The sequence below is a fragment of the Anthonomus grandis genome, chromosome 11 (assembly GCF_022605725.1).
Source record: "Anthonomus grandis grandis chromosome 11, icAntGran1.3, whole genome shotgun sequence".
Classification (NCBI taxonomy): domain Eukaryota; kingdom Metazoa; phylum Arthropoda; class Insecta; order Coleoptera; family Curculionidae; genus Anthonomus; species Anthonomus grandis.
In genome coordinates, this window is record NC_065556.1 from 29851686 (window position 1) to 29872810 (window position 21125).

Below are 21125 nucleotides of genomic sequence, written 5' to 3' on the forward strand. Positions count from 1 at the left end.
TACTAAAAGAACAAAACCTTTATTAACATAATGCTACTTAGAACTACACTGTAGTCAAACAATCTTTATCAACTGTCGACACATGAACAGCGAGCTGTTCATTTGCAAACAGTTTTTGAAAGGTTTTCAAGTAGCCCCTTTCAGAATCACTATGGTTGCATAATATAACACTAATTCCTTTCTGAGTGGCATCTAGAACGTCATGATGTAACATCTCTCCAGTCAAGTAGAGATCTGCCGATTGTCCTGCTAGAACAGATGCCCCAGAACCGGCACATAATGCCAGTGTTGATATTAAACTCTCTAAAATGGGAATTAAAGTTAAACAAAGAAAGTTGGAAAATGTATAAGTAACTCACCCAAGTTTTTTGTTTTTGCTAACCCCAACCGTATGTGTGGTATACCAATATGTTTTTTAATTTTATCAATAACCTCCTTTAAAGGTAATGGCTGTTCTAGGGTTAGAAATCTTCCCATACCTATAGACTCTATCTCGCCATTAGGAATGATTGGTTTGCTTGAGGATACTGAAAATGCTGATCCTAACCAGTCATTAACACCATTTTGCATGGCATCCCAACTGGTATGTGGACTGAATACTGCTATATTGTTTTTAATACATTTTACAATAATTCTCTCCTTCCATGTACTAAAATGATATCTCTCTCATTACTGACAATTTTATATGCCCACTTAAGTGCTTACCTTTGTGTGACAGTCTTTAAAGGCCTAAATATATTTGGATGGTAAGATATAATTAATTGAGCTCCTATACCTACAGCCTCCTCTACAACCTCTTCGGTCAAATCAATAGTTAACAACACAGAATTGACATTTACGTTACTATCAGGCTCTACCAAGAGTCCTACGTTGTCCCATGACTCTGCTGTCTTTAATGGAGCCAATTCTTGCAGCTTTTTTAGCACCTCTTGCAGTTGAAGACCCATATTTTCTTTAGCTTTCAGTGATTGGGAATATTGTTGAACATGTGCGGATTTTTTTGAAAATAGGCAATGGGTCGATAGAAAGATGTTCTTTTTAATGTTTATGCGTGAAAATATGTTCATAATTTGTATGTCTAGTAAGAGAAAGACATTATCTCTGATCTATGTGGAAAAATTCAATAAAACCAAAATAATGAGTAACATAACCTAACAAAACTATAAAGAGGGAAAATACCAATTTGTTGCAGACTGACGTGAAGAAAGAATTATTTGATTTTTAATGGAGTTTCCAGTAGCAACAGTATCACTTATTCTGTCCGTCTTATATAATATTACTAATAATTATTTTATATAATATGATACTGATAAGTTAAAAAAAATTAAAATTTAAATAATGAGGAGCAAAATTTTCAATACAATTTGTTGCTACTAGAGTAAACAAAAAAAAATAATTTGACACCTGTCATTTGTTGCGACAGGGGAAGAGAAGAAGCAATTACCACAAGTTAACCTAAAAAAATGTCAATAATTCCTCTGAAAAATAGCCATTAAAAATGCTAAGAAATCTATCCTTTCAAGTGAAAAATGTCCTCTCCAAGGGCCTCTCGACATCGGTCATCCCAAAACCAGCGAACGACATCGAGCCGCGACAGTTACGCTTCCCCCCAAAGTACGTAAAACCGCGACAAGTATGGCTCGAAAGTTTAGACACAATAGACGAAAGAAAACTGGGGATCTTGGAGCTCCATCCCGATATATTCGCCGCAAATCCCCGTATAGACTTAGTGCACCAAAACGTTCACTGGCAAAAAATGTATCGGTTTGTAAGTTATGCACACACCAAAGCCAGATTCGAAGTGCAAGGCGGAGGGAGAAAACCGTGGCCACAAAAGGGTCTTGGTAGGGCCCGACACGGATCTATACGGTCCCCATTGTTTAGAGGAGGCGGAATTGCACATGGACCCAGATCGCCAACACCTCACTTCTATATGCTTCCGTTTTATAAGCGTATATTGGGCTTAACATCAACATTGAGCATTAAGTTTGCTCAGGATGATTTACATATTGTAGACAGTTTGGAAATACCTTCAGAAGAAAGCTCTTATTTGGAGGAATTGGTTAAGAGTAGATTATGGGGGCCGTCAGTACTGTTTGTCGATAGGTAAAGAATTCTAAACTTTTTTTTTCTTTAATACTCTCACATATTTCAAATACATTGTAAATTATTAGCTAACATTACTGTTTTAATAATTTAGAAACTATGCAACATTTATCGCAATTTTCCAATCTATTTTCATGTTTTTTTCCATTTATTAAGTATTAAAAAAAAATTATTAATAATCTGACACCTTGATGCCTTGCCAGTGGCATGGATCTCAATATATCCAAATGCAGTCATCCAAATTATGTAAACTTATTTATCATATAAAACATACTCTTTTAGAGTGTGTGTCTAACAAAAAGAGAATTGGAACTGCTACTAGATTCCACTCTAGACTTTACATAAGAATCACATTGTTATTAAATCTTTAAAGTTGCTAGGATTCAATAAATGCAGTACCAGAAATTTTAATCCGAGTACCTCCATTCCTAAAACACTGTACTTTGCCTTTATCAGAACCCATTTGGAGTATATCTCCTCTGTATGGAGTCCAAATTATATATTTAATATCCATATACTGGAAAGGGTTCAGCATACATTCAAAAGCAGAAATACTTAACAATTCTCTATAGCTCAATCATAGATTGTCATTATTTTACTTCACAAATCACTTTACATGTATCATCTTGTACCACAGGTTCCATCCAAACTTTCCATGTAACTTTTTACAGGATAATCTATGCCAACATTTTTTTTTACTTTTGAAGCCTTTTCTGGTAGCTTTATTTAGCCTTCATTTATAAACTAAGTTGATTGTCAATGAATTGGTATCCTTTTTTTTTGTTGTTCAGTGTTGATTTTGGTTACTTCAACTTGTATTTAGTTACTTACATAATTTTTGTATTGAGCTTCACCTGTTAATAGATAAATAAGTAAAATACTCTGTCTGACTGACAAAAAAGGTACATTAATGGAATCTTGGAAAATTGGGTCTATTTATAGATCAGAAGTAATTTTTGTTAGTTAAAAGCAATCTAAAAAATGATCGACAAAGCTTATCACAGTATCATAATATGCAAATGCTAATATTTTACCATTTATACTAACATTACAAAATATTTTTTTTCTAGTGTTGATATTATGCCACTCAATATAACAGCAGCCACAGACCCAATAAAACATTTTAATTTGATGCCCCTGTATGGACTAAATGTTTACTCTATGCTGAAACATGATACTTTGGTCCTCACGAGGTCAGCTTTGGATTTGTTGGAAGAAAAATTGTTAAATAACTTGCATAGGTCTTACTTAAAAGGAGTGGCCTCTAAGTTTAAGATTGATCAAGTGTAATTCTTTTAAATAAATTGTTTTTTTTTTTATTACACATATTTATTTATTTAGTATTCATGCTGACTGACCAGTAGAGTTCAGTTGGCATGTTGTATTTTAAAAAAATTATGCAGCTTGTTTTATGTTTGGAATGTTATTTGGAAAACTTTGGATTTATTGATTTTTTGGCTAAACTGGACATTGTACCACTTTACTTTTGAAAGTTTGTAATTGTCTTCATTTTTTCTTCTCAAAATTTGAGACTAAAGTCAGAAAATCTATAATTTATTACTGGAAATTAAACATTCAAAATTTAGCTCCTTACAGAAATTGTTGCTATTTTATTATATAAATATTCTATTGGTATTTTTTTAAATCATTTTGATACCAGATTGATCAAAATTAACGAAAAACAAATAAAAACACAAAGTCACGGTCTCACAACATGTAATTAAACGGGCTAAATGTGTTTCGCTCTAGTTAGAGCATCATCAGGCCTTTAAAAGCCATCCACACACTTCATAATACATAAATAAAAAACGTGAGAATTTGTGAGACCGTGACTTTGTGTTTTTATTTGTTTTTCGTTAATTTTGTTGGTCTCTTAGAGAAGAATGGATGAGATTTTTAAACCAGATTGATCAGACTATGTTTTCTAAGGTGACTTTTTTATTTAGACTCTTGTCCTTCACTAATACAGAGCAAAACAAAATGTTTTTAAATATTTGGGACAATTTAATTTGAGGTGGATAAAAACCTCAATCACCCAAAAAGAAAAACACATTTTCAGAAATTTATTTCTCTTTAAATCTCAAATATACAAATAGCTCATTATTAATACAATATTATCACATAATTTTATTTGCACATTAATTTTTTTACACAAATTGAAATGTTACAATAAATAAACAGCAACTAAAACTTTACAAACAAAATTCATTACTAAATATTTACAAACCAAAATAAAGTCAACTGGTTACCACGGGCGCCACATTGAACCTCCGGAACAAACCTCTTGATTTTTCCTCAAATCTAATATATTTAAGTTCCGTTCGTGTGACGAGGTACTGTCTGCTTCACAAATTTGCACATCTTCAGTCCGCGCTCTTTGAAACTCAACCTCTGTCACCGGAACTTCAGCCAATTCACTAATGGTCTTCTGAAGTTGTTGCCAGTGATCGACGGTCATCTCCAAAATATCCATCGTCTGCAGTTTCCCGGGTCTAGGTCCGTCTTTCTTTACCGTTAACAGGTTCGGATCGCAATTCATCAAAATCTGCTTCAACGAATTTAAACTTCTTTTAATCCGTTGTTTGTTGTTCTTCTTGATGCAACCATTTCTTCCTCGCTCACTATTGGACTCGCGTAAAATTTTCTTCACCTCTCGCTCCATCATAGAGTCGAAAATGTTCTGCTGCATATTCACAGAGAGAGAAAGAGAATAAAGTCCCGGTAGCCACTACTTCTTTTTTTTTCTAATTCGCCCTACAGGAGGTCTCGACTTGAAATGTCACCCGTTGGGTATTTTCAAAATTTTCTGTTAAAATGGGCAAAATCGTGAACGTACCCCCACCCGAACTTGAACTACCTGACCGGCTCAGGGATGGACAATTATAATTCTGATTTTACAGCCAGCCTCAATAAAATTTCGTTTCTATTGTTGGCGGCATATTCTCAAAGGTTTATAGACTAAAGGCATTTATGAATTTTTAAAATATTTTTGTTAGGTACTTAATTATATTGGAAATGTGATACTCTGCTGTCTTTTTTTTTGGATGATAAGGGAGCAATTGAGATTTGCTGTTTTTCTTGCATTATTTACGTTTAGTTTTATAGAGAAACAAATCTTATTTGAAGGAGTACAGGTGATCACAATAAATTATATTTAAATAATAATAATTTGTGTCAAAATAACTGAAATGATTCAAAGCTACCGCCAAAGTAAGACATTTAAATTCAAAAAGTACTATAAAAAAATATGCCACATCATATTTCTTTCAAAGGTGCACTCAATAAAATGACATTTCCACTTTTTGATTCTCCACTTGAAGGACAATAAACTGCCTGAAAGCACACTATTAATTCCCTTTAGAGAACCGTATTTTAAAGCAATTTGACCATATTAAAGGCAATTGATGTGTTTGGTTCCCTTGGTGTATCAGCTGCATGGGGAATATAATATGTCATATATTATTAGACCCTAAACTGTGAAAAATGTCAAACTAATTGTATATATGAATATGGAGTTCTATGGGTGCAGAATTCATTCATACATAAAAGTTTACCTAAGGGTAAAATATTTGCCCCTTTGTGTTTGATAAATAAGAGATTGAAATTTCCTAAAGTTCTACCCTGTCCTGTCAATCTGCTATGTTTTACAACATTGCAAAGTACCCCTAAAAAAATCAACCCTTCTCAGATTGACTTCGCAAATTTGACAAATTTTACGACATAACCCTGAAAAAAGGGTTGCGAAAAGGGTGATTTTTTACGACACTTTTTTGGCAAGCCTTTTTTCAGCGGCCGGTGTCATAAACTGGCGGGTATTTAAAAATCGGCAACAGTATAGAGTGGTTCACTAATAATAACCCTACTAAACTATTGCAAAAATGCGAAAAAAAGGGTGGAAGCCAGAGACGGCTTTCAAGAACTTTTTCACTTCGTTTTCTTAATTTTCAATAAAAAAAATATTGTTGATGTAGTTTCTTAAAGTTATTTTAGGCAGTTAGAGTTTACGCTAGGTACCTCAACTGTGCCTATAATGCAGTTAAAGTGGACTTGGACTGCCTGGAATAACAAAACAATCATCATGTAAAATTCAGGTTTTTAATTATTAAAATGCCTTTAAAAAATCATTTTTTTTTTGTAGGTTAGTAAGAAATTTATTTAACTATACCTAAAAAAAATTAATCTATTTTTAAAATATCGTGCTTAAAATTCGATTTTTGGTAGAAAAAGTTTCATGTAAGCCTGTAAGAAACAAAATAATTTCTCACTTTTAGTAGCCAAAATTATGCAATTCTTAGTTTATGAAATCTTTTCGAATTTGTCCTGAAAAAAAAATTAAATATCTTCCAGGCAATTGAACTCATTTCTATCATGCTTCAGGCTTTCCAAAATCATTTTCCAGGTTTTTTCTGGTTGTTTATTACTTTAATTGACTATTAGGAAATTAATTTTAAATTTAGAGTCTAGAAGGAAAACTGAATATTTTTTCAGGCTTTTCTGAAAAAATTGTGAAAATCCTTAAAATAATAGTCAAGAAATTGGAATTCTTACTATAGAAGTGCCTATGAGAAACAAAATAATTTCTTACTTTAAGACTAGTGCCCATTTTTCGTCTTAGTATATAAAATTTGTTTAGTACTTAATTTTTGGTATTCCTTAAAAGTTTTTCCAGTCTTTCCTCTAAAAATATAAAGTTTCTTCCAGGTACAACAGTACCAAATTAGTTACACAGTAACAGAGAATATGAATATATCTTCAACTGAGTCGATAACATCAAATCCAGGTGAAAGGAGTTATTTAAGCAAATTACTCCTTGGGCAGTAAATAACTAGTGGACAACCTGAAGTTATCCCAATAACATTAAACCAAAAATAAATATTATAATTTGTGATTTCTTTCGATTTGTGTATTGTAGTGGTAGGCTTTTCTGTATTTTTCGAATGGAAAATATAGATAATAAGGACATATTTGGTGCACATAAAACGGTAAATGGTTAATCTGAGGTAACAAAATCAAAATTTAGGTCACGGCACGACAAACGAGGACGCGGTAAGTTTAAGAAAAAAAAAATCAAAAACATGAGTGAAAATGCTTATAACGGAACTGATCGGCGATATTGTTAATAACATTTTACAACATGGATTTTCATCTTTGAGTTATGAGGGCCAAATTAAATAAAAAAATAATGGGCGCTTATTACCTAAAATGTCCCGGCTCATTAATAATATCAAAGAGTAAGGGAACTAACAGATCGTTCTCGAATCAACTGTCAAGACACTATAATAAGATCTAATGCGATGACTTGATAACAGTTGGAGATACTTCGCAATTCAAACGTAGTGTTCAATTTAAAATAAAGTCAGTGAAAGTTCGAAAATTAGATTTTACCAATGTCTACCACTTTCAAAGTCGTGTAATAAAACCTTCATATCATAAAATCTGTATATTCATACAAACGAATTAATTTAAAAAACCTCATTAATACATCAACCCTTTTCAAATGCCCTCCGTAAATCCTTTCCTAATAATGATATTTAATATTAGCATTTCACACTCAACAAAGGAATTAACTCGACTTTCTACAAATAGCGATTGTTTACATGTACAGTCCCAAATCGTATTGAGCTACCGCAATTTGAATAAACAACCCTTTGAGACCCGAAAGGGTTTACTTATATCAGTTGGTTTTTAATCCAAATACAAAATATCAACAGAACGCCTCCCATTGGGCCGATGGCCTCGGTACCATCGGCCACGCTTTGAGCCATTTAATGACTTTATGACACCCCCGAAAACCCAAAATTATCATTTCCCAAGAAGAAGACGACACCTAAGTGGGGGTAAATAGACTTTACGTCTTGTCGAGTTACAAGTACACGCTTTATTCGTTAAAGAATATCTGAGCTAATCAGAGCAGATCTTGAGTGTATTATTTATCGTGTTTTGGTGTTCAATTTTTACAAATAATGGCTGATAGCAGAAAAATCAGAAAACCCTTGATGGAAAAGAAGAGGCGAGCAAGGATCAACGAGAGCCTAGAGATTTTGAAGAATATCTTGATAGAGTACGATCCGGACACTATAAGCAGGACCGGCCAGAAGGCCTCCAAACTGGAAAAAGCTGACATCTTAGAGATGACCGTGAATTACTTACAAAAAATGACCGCTTGTCACAGACAACAATATCCAGCGTATCGGGCCAAACCGTATGCAAGTGCACACTTTTATCAACATCAGCACCACCAACATGGACAACTTAGGACGGCCGCTGAACAGTACCAAATGTTCCCGTACCCCTCGCAACCTAACAGAAGGACTATTTTGGATCCTTCAAGGTACGTTCCCAATTTGGAAATGGTGTCACCGCCTACTTCTCCTGACACCGTTTATCATGAAACTCCTAAGGAAAACTATCGTAGTCAAGATAACGGATTTGTTTCCGCCAAAGATATTGTGAAAAAAGAGGACATTTGTGAGCCCATGTGGAGGCCTTGGTGACGGAAGATTTTGTATATATCATATAAATAGTGTAAATATTGTTAAGAAATGTATGTAACTGCTGTAATAGTAGCATGTTTTGTTAACGGTATTATTGTGATATTAGATTGTAGTAGTGTTGCTAGTTAAGAAAATATATTATTTTATTTCCCTAATAAGTTGTTTTCTTACCGATTTCCCACCAAATGTCACTACTTATATAGGCCCTAAATCATCTAAAAAACACTATATAGAAGCCACATATAGGAAGACAACAAAAATATTTTATATAAGAATTTACTCCTAAGAACTCGTTCAATGAAGCATCTAGATGAGATCATCTCAGTCAGATATATCAAGATGGTAGTATCACTAGGAAACAAGATATAAGATTCTTTTAGTTTTCATTGACCTGAAGGGAGATTATTAATAAACTCCTGGACAAAATTATGGCACCCCTAATTATTTTGTCAAGAAAATTTAAATAAAAATAAATATCAGTTAAAACAGTTATAATATCTTTTCTCGTATAAAAAGCAGAACTGGACAAAAACTATGTTTATGCTTTATCATGGAACATGCTGCTCGTGAGGAGTGAGAATACATCCGCAGGAAAGTTTTCATAATTTGATACGAGGAATGCTGCGAAGACTTCAAGCGGTCATTGCAGCTAGAGGTGACAATACACGTTATTAAGAATTCATTATGGGTCTATTGTTTTATTTTTGTATCAAAATTGAAGTTAGTGAAAATCGATGCTTTTCCTTGTATTGAATTTAGTTACTGAAATCTCGTTTTGTTGAATAGAATATAATTGTTTTTGTCAATTAATAATGCATAGTTAACAATGCTTATAAGTTTGCTTATTTTTTTATCTTTATTAAAAAAAAATCTCTAAAAATCAAGTGGTGCGATAATTTTGTCCAGGAGTTTATATCGGTCTGAGAAATTCAGCTCTTTGGATGCGAAGTAATAGGTAACCAAGAAAACACTATAGCGTTTTCTTACACCTTTCTACTAATTATTAGAGTTTTATCCAAATTGAACGTAAAGAAGAAAGAAGATCTTGGAGAGAATATACGATCGAAACATCGGAATTCGATTGTTCTATACTATTATACATATCCTAGTATCGATACTGGACAAATCGTTGTTGGAATATTTTTTGACCTTTCCGAGGCATTTGATACGCTAATCCGACATTTATTCAAGCCAAACAACATAATTTGAGAATTAGGGGAAATTTTCTATGAATAATAATGTTTTTTTAAACTGAAATGAGATGCTGTTAAATCTAAATAGAGTTGAATCTGAACTTACATATACCATCATTATTCACTATGAATTGACATTACGTAGTATCACCATACAGTTTGCCGGTGATACTTCAGAGGGAATAACTGCTAGTGACAAATAAACTTTCATGCAGGAGTATTGATAATCAACTAACCAACTCTCCTAGATAAAGAAAAGATTGTTCAAATACATTTCTACAAAAATGTTTCTAGAGCTAATATCTTTTTTATCGCACATATGTGGATAGATAGACAAGTTAACATAGCTAGACCACATTTGCTCAGAATTGGGAAAAACGTACCTCTTTTAAAATTAAAAATCTGTCTTAGGCCAAGTCACCAAACTTCTATCCTAAAAAAAAATCATTCGACTGCTGTATAGTCAAGAATCCTATCGTGAAGTTTTCAAATTCCGATGCCCGTGTTTTACCATAATGGTGAACATTATGAAAAGTGGGAGACTTTAACTGTATCAAAATATACAAGCAACTACCAACGATAGGCAGAGCACTGAAGTTGTTTAACCAATTCAAGAGCAAACTTAATTTGTGCCTAACTGAAAAGTAGTCTTGCATATCTTAGGAATATTTAATTCCTATTGCTGCTATATTTTTTCAAATTTTAAATTATATAAAACAGCAATGCTTGCATGAAGATTTTCCTAAATCACTATAAACAAAAGGATTGTCCTGGATTTCCTTAGAGATCAAGACCAATTAAACCTAGCAAATTTTAAAGTTAAAGTGTCTAAATTGTGAGTCCAAGTGGCATTGGAGTCACTATTGGAGTGTAAGGAATAATCATATAACTGAAGTCCCTTCCGGGCATTTGAATAAGATTAAATGCTCAGAATGATGTTTTTAGTGCCTGGAAGAAACGTTTAAATACTCCTTTAAGTCTCTTCTTAACAATTGAAAGTCATTTGAGCTTAAGATTTTCTAAAAAAATTCTAGAACTTATTACAGGTATCTGAGTAAATTTTAGGGCCTGGAATAATCACTTAACTACTCTTAAGTCTCGTCCAGGCATTTGAGTCACGTTAGGCGTCTGGAATAATCCTTTAAGTTTCTTCCAGAAAATGAAAAATAATGGGAGTGAGTTAAGGCTTTTTAATGCTCGCTTGGAGTGTCTGGTATAATTATTTAACTGCTTGGACAAAACTTTCAAAAATAATCTTCAAAGTCTCTTCCTAAAAATTAAAGGCATTTTTAATTGTAAAGATTCTAAAGTAATTCCAGAGTTTTATTCCAGGCATTTGAGTCACTTTGTGAGCCTGGAATAATTCTTTTGAGTTCCTTAAGGCTTCTTAATTATTTATACAGAGTGTAAGTTTAGAAAATTATATTAAGTGCAAAAGCGAAATGTACAATCGATTCGGTCACAAACTATTGAAAATTAAATATATAATTTACTTTAAATTGAAAAACTTTCAGTCATTTTAAATATTTTAATTAGAATTTACTCACATATATTGAAATTGAATATTCTTTGCAAATAGATATTTATGCAATAGTTTGTTGTAATTTAATGAATAATTTAAATATGCATAACTTAAATGGACACGATAGACCAATCCTTAGTTTTAGTAAAATACTTAAATATTTGACTCATTATAAGAAATATGAACATTTTTAAATTAAAGTAAAATTATATGTTTTTGTGCCCGATGTTATCCACTGAAAAGGTCCGAAAATTTTAATTAGTTCTATATGAATAAAAAAAAAACAAAATTTTTTATAAGGTGCATTTTCTGTTTATTTGGTACCCAAGAAGAAAATCTTAATATATAAGAAGAATTGGTGATCGAAGTGCCTACTTTACTATAATTACTTGGTAGACATAGTGATGTCTGATAGAGATAACAGGACACATTTCAATAGGATCTTCAATGGTATTATGTCGAAAAATTGGCTAAATAACGATTTTTGCTATTTCATTTGTCAATTACGACCCAGATTATATTAAAATGTTATTGGCCAGCAATGATCCTTGTGCCTGAAATTGCGTGTAAAAAAATTAAATAAAAATTAAATTTTTCTAATGTTCATTGCGAACCAAAGATTTTCGTTCTTTAATGAATATTGAGTTTGCTATGGGTTTTTGCGTATTAAAAAGTAATTTTTTGTCACTTTCAGTTTCTGTCACATTTCACTTCTCTATTATGGCCCATATCATCTTAAAATGCATTTTTTTTTGTTTAATTATGTTCCTTACAGGCGAATAATAACATTTCAATACTTCCACTGCCTTTCATTTTTCTTATTCACTAGAGATGAAAAACTTGAGTAGGAGATTAGTTTTAATATCGAATATCTTTGGTTTATATTTGACCTAAAGACATATTTCATTTTCTTATATTTGTGTTCTCGTTTCGGCTATTTCTTACCAATACCAACTCCACCATAAAAATAGATATTATAAAAAACGAATTTATAACCTTTTGCAATTTTCAAGCTCAAAGGGTTTTTTTACCCTTTTTAGGAGTTAAAAATTCGCATTTTTATTATATATTATAAAAAAGGTGAATCGACAATATTTTGCAAACCCTTTGGCTGTAATAGTAAAGGGTTTTTTTTTGTCAATTTTTTGCAGTTTTTATGGACAGGTTTTACTGGCAGCAATATTTGCTAACCCGTTTACTACACTCGATAACCCTTTTTTAGGGCCTGAATTTGCCAATTTGACTTTTATAGGGTTGTAAAAGTGCCATAAGAAGACACTGAAATCTTTTAATTTTATTTTATGAAAAATTTGCTGCAAGGAAACAATCTCCATATATAAGAAAATCATTTTGAATTCAACTTTAAAACAGTAACAACTTCTTTAGGATTCGTGTGCCGTCGAAGGCTATCCGATAGGTACAACGTGCTCTTTTTTACAATACGTCATAATAAAATTATGAATTTCGAAAGCAATAAAGAAGTTTAAAACGGGCGGCCCTTTGAGTCTGTTTTTACGATAGTCGAACGTCTATACAAGCGTCCTTAATAGTAATTATGGCACCCCAGGTAGATCCATTTGACGTACCGACGACGGCATTTTTGTTGTAGACTCTTAACAACCCTTTTATGGCAAGAACAAAATATTAGCAAAGTTTGTTTATAATATTCAGTTGTATTGTGGACCTAAAGGTTAGTAATAAAATATGTAAATAACTTCTTTTATATAGAAACAGCTTCATGTCTATCATAATTTGCTAGATTTTTTATTTTAAATTTATTACTCAGAAGAAATGATTTCTCGCCAAGAACCCTTCAAATTATAAACTAAATTTTAAGGCCAAAAAACGACTTATACATTAAAGAGAGATACATTAAACTCGACCGCTATATGAACTTAACTGTGAATTTTTTCCAAATTATGAAACTACATCCCAAATTTATTTGTCACTACTTAATTATGATAGATTATACTTGTATTTTGAACTGTATGATGATTGAAAAATAAACGAATTATTATTATTAATATTAGCCCATTCGCGGACAAAACAAAATTTTTTGGGGTCTTCCTAGGACATTTTTTTTTAGAATCGGCATGTCTTAAGGTCATAAATTATATGTCAGTTAGAATTTTTTTGTTTGTGGTGTTTTTTCGTAAAGAAACAGACCTGTCGCTTTGGATAACAACTTGCGTTATATAGGGACAAGACCGCTTATGCAGACAATATATTTATTGAAAGGTTGCATAGGTACTACGGAATAATATATCATGTATAAAAATAAAAGTTTTTATTCACAGAAGTAAGAAACTATAAAAATATTAATTCATAGGTATTACAAAAACCGAAATTCATTTATTGGAATGAAAATTTTCAAAGCATTGCCCAACACACAATGGGGGATGCGTTTCGCAAACCTTACATCTCCATGATGTCTGCCCGCGTTTTTCATGCTTAGAACACTCCCGGCATCGCAGGAAATAACTTTTGCGTTTAGAGTTGGGCGGGACTGGTATTTTTTCTAAGACATGTAGAACTTCAGGTACAATTGTCCCCTCAGCTGTAACGTGTGCCGCAGGGACTGAAACTTTTGCAGCTTTTGCTGCACCTTGGTCTCAAATTGTTTGGAATCCCAAGTAATCCCCTAATGATACCCTCCCGAAATTGAAGTAAATTTGTTTTTGATTTTGTGATATCTCGATACAGCAAGAAACTATTTATAACTGTAACATCTAACAGATGAAATATCACCTTTTTGTACCATCTGATTGATTTTCTGGGGCAGCTATAATAGGAAGTAAACTGATCACATCATCTGTCTACCCCTGACATATTCATGTGATATTCGTGAATTTCTTTTGGCTTTTGTAGTTTTTTCCCATAAGAATTCGAAATCTCTATCATCGTTGGGTGAAATTTGGTATAGTAATGCACAAAACATCGCGCTTGTCCTTCCATTTGCTGACATACACTTTACCATTTCTTTTCCAAATATGGTCGCCTCTTTTGAGTTTTTTTGTCGTAACTACTTTTGTTTTCGATTTGATCTCAAAGTACCTGTCGTGTGAGTTTTTCTACGAAGGAGAATTTTGGACAACCCCACGCTATTATAATAATTGTCCATTATCAAGTGATGACCTTTATCTAAAAATGGCTGCATTAATCTGAATACCAATGCCTGTAGCTTGGAAACTTTTCCATCATCCTGTTTTCCTTTATATATTTCAATGTTATGATTGTACCCATTTGGAGAGCATAATTCAAAGAATTTAATTCCATATTTGGCACGTAAAGCTCGATCTGCCTCGGTGCAATAAAAGCGACTCATCCAGTGCTAATGCCTCTTCCGGGGAAAAGGTTTTTTGATAATTGCGTATCAAAATTTGAAGCAGAGAAGTAACTTTATTCAGACGATCGACATTTCCTTTTTCCTTGGTGCAGTTGAACGCCCGTAGTAATTGCTCATACCTCCTTCCAGTCATTACGTTGGAAAATATAGGATGATAGTAAAGGGGATCCAAGGAGAATATTTTTCGCAGAGTTGGAAAACGTACTTATGGGCTTGAAGAAGTGACAATCCAAAAAACTTACACATTTCTTCAAAATTGGTGTTCGGAAATGATGCCATTCGCGCAAACCTTGCATGGGGTTTGTTGGTCGTTTCCATTTTTTTCCCATACTCATTAGTGCGTGATGTCAAAAGATCCATCACTTCATCATCTCACAAAGTTTTGAAAACAGCGGTGATGGTACATGATCAAATCTTAATTTGATCCCAGCATTTGCGTTGTCAAAGTTGAAATCCGGAATGTCTTCAACGTCGTTGTGCCATTCCTTATCGCTCTCTGACTGATTAGAGCTTGGCGATGGTAACGAGGGTTCTGCGTCATTCGATGCCGAACTGATATCCTCGTTCTCAGAAGCGGTACTTTCTTGAGTTTCATCAGAGCTATTATTTGATGGAACATAGTCTTCATCCCCACTTTCAGAATTATGATAAGGATCTTCATCCCTTTGTTGACTAGACGATGCTGATTCAGCAGTCTCGACTTCATCATAAAACTTCAACAGCCTAGCTTCTTCTTTTTCGTCCATTTTTTTGCAAAAAAAAAATAGAATTTTACTGGTACTGCCGAGACAAGTAGCTAATATAATACAGAATGTCCATTCACAGTATGTACTTGCCTAGATTTTCTGGCGAGGAGGGGCTCATGCAATGAGATGTTTTTTATCTGTTTAGGTTACCAAAATCTATACACATAAAAAAATTTTGAACCTAACCTAACTACCACACCACGAATTTTCGGGCTACACAGCTGCAGCTGTAAAAACAAAATATTATACTGTGCCCTAGTTATTTATTGTGTGCACTACTTTTCAATGTTATTTTTCTATTATCACCACCAACTCCAGATTGAAACTGGCCAAAACCATATGTAAATACAATTTCCAAAAAAAAAATGAGCCCCTACTACTTCATTTTCACCTCTAAAACTTACCGAACACAGGTGCACTTTATTGGGACACAAACCACGTCTGATTGTCTAACCTTATGTAGATTTTGTCTTGGCGCGAAAAGATCAGCTGACTGTCAACACACGCGCAGGTTACATATATGCATACTATACGCTTCGTGGGACGATTCTCAGTATTATTGTAGTATTTAGTGGGACACAACAGATCTTTCTAAACCTTAGTACACGCTAATAACGACTGCAATTAAAGACTTGTCCTCTGGGGACGATCAAATTGCGTCTTCATATGCAGGCGTGTCCCTGCACGTCTGTCTACATATGTAGACGTGTCCGTGAATGGGTTAATACTATTTATTATTAACTGCCTAGAATAGTTCAAACAATTTTGTGTTCCAGGCAGTTGTAAATTCATATTTGTATGTTTTTTTAGCGGGCAGTTGACATTTATTCATTCACAACTGCCTGAAATAGATAAAATATTGTTCTGTGACAGGCAGTTGAAAGGAAATCGAAAAAGAAAATGTCGGTTAGCAGACAGTAGAAATTTATTTATTCTTTCATTTATTTATTCTTTCGACATTTTCTTTTTCGATTTCCTTTCAACTGCCTGTCACAGAACAATATTTTACCTATTTCAGGCAGTTGTGAATGAATAAATGTCAACTGCCCGCTAAAAAAACATACAAATATGAATTTACAACTGCCTGGAAGACAAAATTGTTTGATCTATTCTAGGCAGTTAATAATAGTATTAACCCATTCACGGACACGTCTACATATGCAGACAGACGTGCAGGGACACGCCTGCATATGAAGACGCAATTTGATCGTCCCCAGAGGACAAGTCTTTAATTGCAGTCTATTACTAATAATCTGCATTATATCTTGAATAGATAAAATTCATGTTTCCTTCCAGGCAGTTGTACTTTTTTAGACATCAATTAATAAAGCATGATTTTATCTATTCCAGGATAAAACCATAATATTTGAACTGTTTATTGGTTCTCAACTCCTTTGAATGGTTAAAATGCATGGTTTCTTCGTTGTAGAATAATATTTCGATGTTTTTGTCCAGGCAGTTGAAGAAAAATACAAACAAAAATTGTTTTTTTAGACGGCAGTTGACATTTATTCGTTCTCAACTACCTAGAATAAATTTTTTCCAATTTTTTTAAATTTTGGCACTAGCACTACCTTAACTAAAACCTAAAAAGTTATTCTTTTTAAACAAAAACCCTCCATCTATATCAGGGTTACAAAAGAAATCAAATTTTGGATTATCATTTGACCATTGACTTGTTATCATGTATTCTTTTAAAGTAATTCAAACGTTAAAGACATACTGGGGGAATTCCACAAATATAAAATTTAACTTTAGTGGTTCTGTGAGCATTGTTTTTCAAGGGAATTCAAAATTATTGGAAAATAAGTTCAATTTTTGGAGAAGCTCTATATACTGCATTAAACTGATAATAACTTACAGGTACTAATGAACCCAATAAATAAAAAAAAGAGAATAATGTGGAATACCATAACTAAACATTGAGATATATTGAAAACTACCACATATGTTTAATGACTATTTTTCTCTTGCTCACATGTTAACAAAGAAGTTTTCTATTTCTAAAACATCCTTTAATCAAACAAGGAATTTTATAAGTAACCTAAAAAATAAAAAAAGTGGTAACGTTACGATTTTTGAAATGAACAGAAAAGAGCCTTTTGGGAATATAGTCATAAATCCTTAAAGATTTTGAATTTTATGTAAATCGTTCAAAAATCAAAAAAAAAATTTTTGTAGTTTTAACCCCAAACTAAAGCCTGCTTTAAAACTCTTCAGCCCCTCCTTAAATTTCTTGTGTTTTTCCCTTGGAATTTTAGCTACCTTGCCCTGAGGAAACCATTAAATAGAAATACGCGAAGTAGTACCATCCTTGTTCTTTCTGCTTCCAATAAACCAATGCTGCATTTAATTTTTGAGTCCTAACCTGAAGCACCTAAAAGTGATATTTTATTCAGATATTCATGATTCCTACATACGAAAATTGTCATTTAATTGTGATCATCCGCGAATCGTTTTCTACCTCAATTAATTTACTGGGAACTACGACTTAAGTCTCGACGATTAAAATATCAAGTTCTTAGTTTTAACAAAGTAATAAAAACACAATAAATTTTATTTTTCCCCTTAGAAGATGTGCTCATCCAATAAAAAATTATATTTAAATTTCCGAAATATTGTAAAGCCATAATAAAAAAAAAACGAAATAAGAGGTTGCAAAAAAGAACCATGGCAAATAAAACCCCAAATTTGAACGTTCGCCCTTGAATCTAAAATGTTTACAACCCTTAACATCCTTTCCGTAAAAAAAATTGCAAACCCTGCGATATACTTTTTTTACCCGGTTATGGTTATTGTGGCCCATAAAGGGATGATATTTTTTAACGTTTACCATAAAAATCCTTTCATTTCGGAAAAAAACTCCTTTTTTAATGGTACCGAACGGATTATTACCCCTAATTCAAGCTTAAAAAACTGATCTAGATTTGGGGAAAAAAACGGTTTGGGTTTAGCATAACATGGCGGTATTGTATTGCAAAAAAATGGTTCGGACCAGTTATTTAAATTAGGGTTTTTTTTATTGGTACTAGGAGGTAAAAAAGTCTATTTTTATTGGTTTTTAAAGCCCCGATCGCTTGGTATAATCGACTAATACACAATGTACAAATATTTAAAACATATACAGAAGTTACTTTGATAGGTGCAGGACACGCATACCCAAACAACACTTGATAGTTGAATAAACATTTATTTTAAATTAGATCTATTTATTATTAGTTCCAAAAAACACCCTGTAGTAATTTTGCAATTCTGGTTCACCCTTTGTCCCCTACCGAGAACGCACCCCAAATAGTAAAGGTTCAAAATGAACACGTCAATAACCGGAACAAAAACGCCATTTCGCAAACTGCATCGTAATAAAATCGTCGTTTGCTCTAAATTGTCGTCATATGCAAACTCGACTGTTATTACACCCCGATGCCTGGCTTGGTTTTATTGGACCCTTTCTCGAAATCCTTTCAAAAAGCCTTTGACGGACTTATCAGTCGACCTTGCCCATCCCTTTCATAAAGGGTAAATAAGGGGTGAAGTTTTACATTTAAGTCATTTTTATATTGGTACCTTATTGCGCCAATAAGTTTGTCAGTCGAATGTTGCGTAAAGGGTATACGTGAAATGGGAGCAGTAAATTGTTTGGGGGTAAATTCTTTTGGTTCTCGTACCTTTTAGGTTTATTTTCGTTTGCCGACCGAACATATTGAATGCCATGATTTTTAGGCATAAATTTTACCACTTTTAATTGCCTCATCGCCTGTAGTCAAAATTTATCGAAAACGGTTCACTTTATAGTACAAATTAATAGAATGATTCTTATAGAACATATGATCCATTTTACAAGAATTTGTGATTTGTACAATTAATACCGAGATATTTAATGACTTGTCTTGGATAGACCAATGAAGTTTCTTAAATACAGATGAAACGATTATAAACATTCTTGTAGAACATAATTCATTTAACAATTTTACTCTCTAAAAATTTTTTCATATAATCTCGAGTTATTTGATTATTACGAGTTTTCTTTGGAAAATGCCTGGATCCAACTTCTCTGAAAATGGTTGTGTCTACACGAAAAAAAAATCTCATTATTCATTTCAATTTCTGCTGTTTTCATCCAGTTAAGGATTGAATCTGTGGATTACTTTAGCTTCTGGACACATTTTGGCATTAATAGTCTGAAAAATAAGACTTGAAATAATCAAATCTCTGAAATAGAATACACAGGCTAGACATACTACATTCGCTTTCGAAGTCTTAAAGATGGACTTATTGAAGGGTTATAAAAAAATTGCCCTTTTAACGTTTTTATTGAAAAGCATATAAAAAACTTGCACAACATTTATGCTATGCACTAAAAAATTTAACAAAAAAAAGTCGCAACCGATTCAATACAACTATAAAAATTACGTCATAAAAAATAAGTTTATTGTGAGCAGCGGTTCCTTTTTTACAAGTAGTTGTATAATCTTCCGAATTTTTTATGATGGTTATTTTGTAAAATTGTCTAATATTATGCGGACCCACCTAAAAATTGGCAATTTTTATGCTCGCTTTTTCGATATTTTTACAACAAGCAGGTCACATCTTTTTTTGCGTAATTTTTGGAAATAACGGACCCACGTCGGGGGATAAGGATCAATAGACTTTTTTTGCATTTTAAGATGGTTTACGGTTAGTTAGGTAACATCGGAATTACTGGGTGTCATAAAACTAACTGCATTAAGGTTTACGGCTTTACTTATGATATGCAAAAAAATCTAAGGGATCTTGTACCGTAATGTCAGCAAAAAATTGAAATATTTGGCTTACGAGAGACGTAGAAAACGGTTTTAAAAGTGGAATATCTTAGGAAATTGAAGAATGTTTCCATGAAGAGTGAATGTGAGAAATTATATGGCTAGAAAGTGAAAACAGATTTTTTTTTTAAAATACTCCGTTCATTTAATGTGAAAAGCCGAGAAAAATAAAATTATTTAAAAAATACTTAATACTGCCAAATAAAGCCCATAATTTTGGATGCCTCTAAATTGCCCTAACTTACTCGTAAAAAGAGATTAAAACCACTGAAACAATATCTCCACAGTCTTAGTACACTTTTAATATTAAACAACTTTAAAAGTTTACTTATAAATACATTGCCTACATTATTCAGTCTCATATTTCCTAAGGATTCTCTTAAATCAATTCCAACGTTTCGAAAGCGGTTTTTTTTAAATTTATTTGGATGGAATTTAGTGCTATAGGGAAATGAACAATGTTTCGGTGTGTGTGTAAAATAGTGGATATTTTGCACCCAGATTTGTCTTATTTTTATTCAAGTAAGTGAAAGCACAGATGCCTAAAAAAATGCTGTTAAACCCCCGCATTTGTTTTAGAGAAGTTTGTTCTACTTTTGCGTTAAAAAAATATTTTTATGCCCGATATATATAATTTATTTTTCCCTTTTTACTTAAATTATTTTTTTCTCTTTTCACAAATGGTTTCAGTAGAAATGGGTATCGTAGCAACTTTAAAAAAATATGCGCAATTAAATAATTTAAAAAATTAGTAGCAAAACATTTTTTATACTGATTTTTTTGGGGTTTCAAGGTTTTTTGGATTTTTAATTCAAAATTTTCTTAATATTCTTCTCGGGGAAATCTTTTCTCAACTTCAGTCAAATTTTTTTCTCAACCTAGAAATATGAAATTTGGGGACAACATTTCTATGGTTATG

The 21125-nt window shown here is 32.6% G+C and overlaps 3 protein-coding genes across 3 annotated transcripts; 2 read left to right on the forward strand and 1 right to left on the reverse strand.

Annotated features, from left to right (window-relative positions):
* Positions 1–1157, reverse strand: LOC126742129 (NIF3-like protein 1). The gene is made up of 3 exons (XM_050448692.1): positions 706–1157; positions 360–649; positions 1–303 (listed from the first exon to the last, which is right to left on the reverse strand). The coding sequence occupies exons 1-3, from the start codon at positions 1065–1067 to the stop codon at positions 44–46; spliced, it is 912 nt and encodes a 303-aa protein (XP_050304649.1). The 5' UTR covers positions 1068–1157; the 3' UTR covers positions 1–43.
* A 261-nt stretch (positions 1158–1418) lies between these two features.
* LOC126742130 (39S ribosomal protein L4, mitochondrial) lies at positions 1419–3428 on the forward strand. Its single transcript, XM_050448693.1, has 2 exons — positions 1419–2106; positions 3177–3428. Exons 1-2 carry the CDS (start codon positions 1499–1501, stop codon positions 3394–3396), a joined length of 828 nt encoding a protein of 275 aa, XP_050304650.1. The 5' UTR covers positions 1419–1498; the 3' UTR covers positions 3397–3428.
* A 4641-nt stretch (positions 3429–8069) lies between these two features.
* On the forward strand, positions 8070–8600 carry LOC126741930 (enhancer of split mgamma protein-like). The gene has a single exon (XM_050448406.1). The coding sequence runs from the start codon at positions 8070–8072 to the stop codon at positions 8598–8600; it is 531 nt and encodes a 176-aa protein (XP_050304363.1).
* The last annotated feature ends 12525 nt before the right edge of the window (positions 8601–21125 follow it).

What these genes read in the sequence shown, in the direction of transcription:
- LOC126742129 (XM_050448692.1), bottom strand. Translation starts at nt 1,067, where the DNA reads ATGAACATATTTTCACGCATAAACATTAAAAAGAACATCTTTCTATCG. An exon ending in TTAAAGACTGTCACACAAAG is followed by an intron (nt 650 to 705) that starts GTAAGCACTTAA and finishes ATATCATTTTAG; the next exon opens with TACATGGAAGGAGAGAATTA. An exon ending in AGCAAAAACAAAAAACTTGG is followed by an intron (nt 304 to 359) that starts GTGAGTTACTTA and finishes TTCCCATTTTAG; the next exon opens with AGAGTTTAATATCAACACTG.
- LOC126742130 (XM_050448693.1), top strand. Translation starts at nt 1,499, where the DNA reads ATGCTAAGAAATCTATCCTTTCAAGTGAAAAATGTCCTCTCCAAGGGC. An exon ending in TCAGTACTGTTTGTCGATAG is followed by an intron (nt 2,107 to 3,176) that starts GTAAAGAATTCT and finishes TTTTTTTTCTAG; the next exon opens with TGTTGATATTATGCCACTCA.
- LOC126741930 (XM_050448406.1), top strand. Translation starts at nt 8,070, where the DNA reads ATGGCTGATAGCAGAAAAATCAGAAAACCCTTGATGGAAAAGAAGAGG.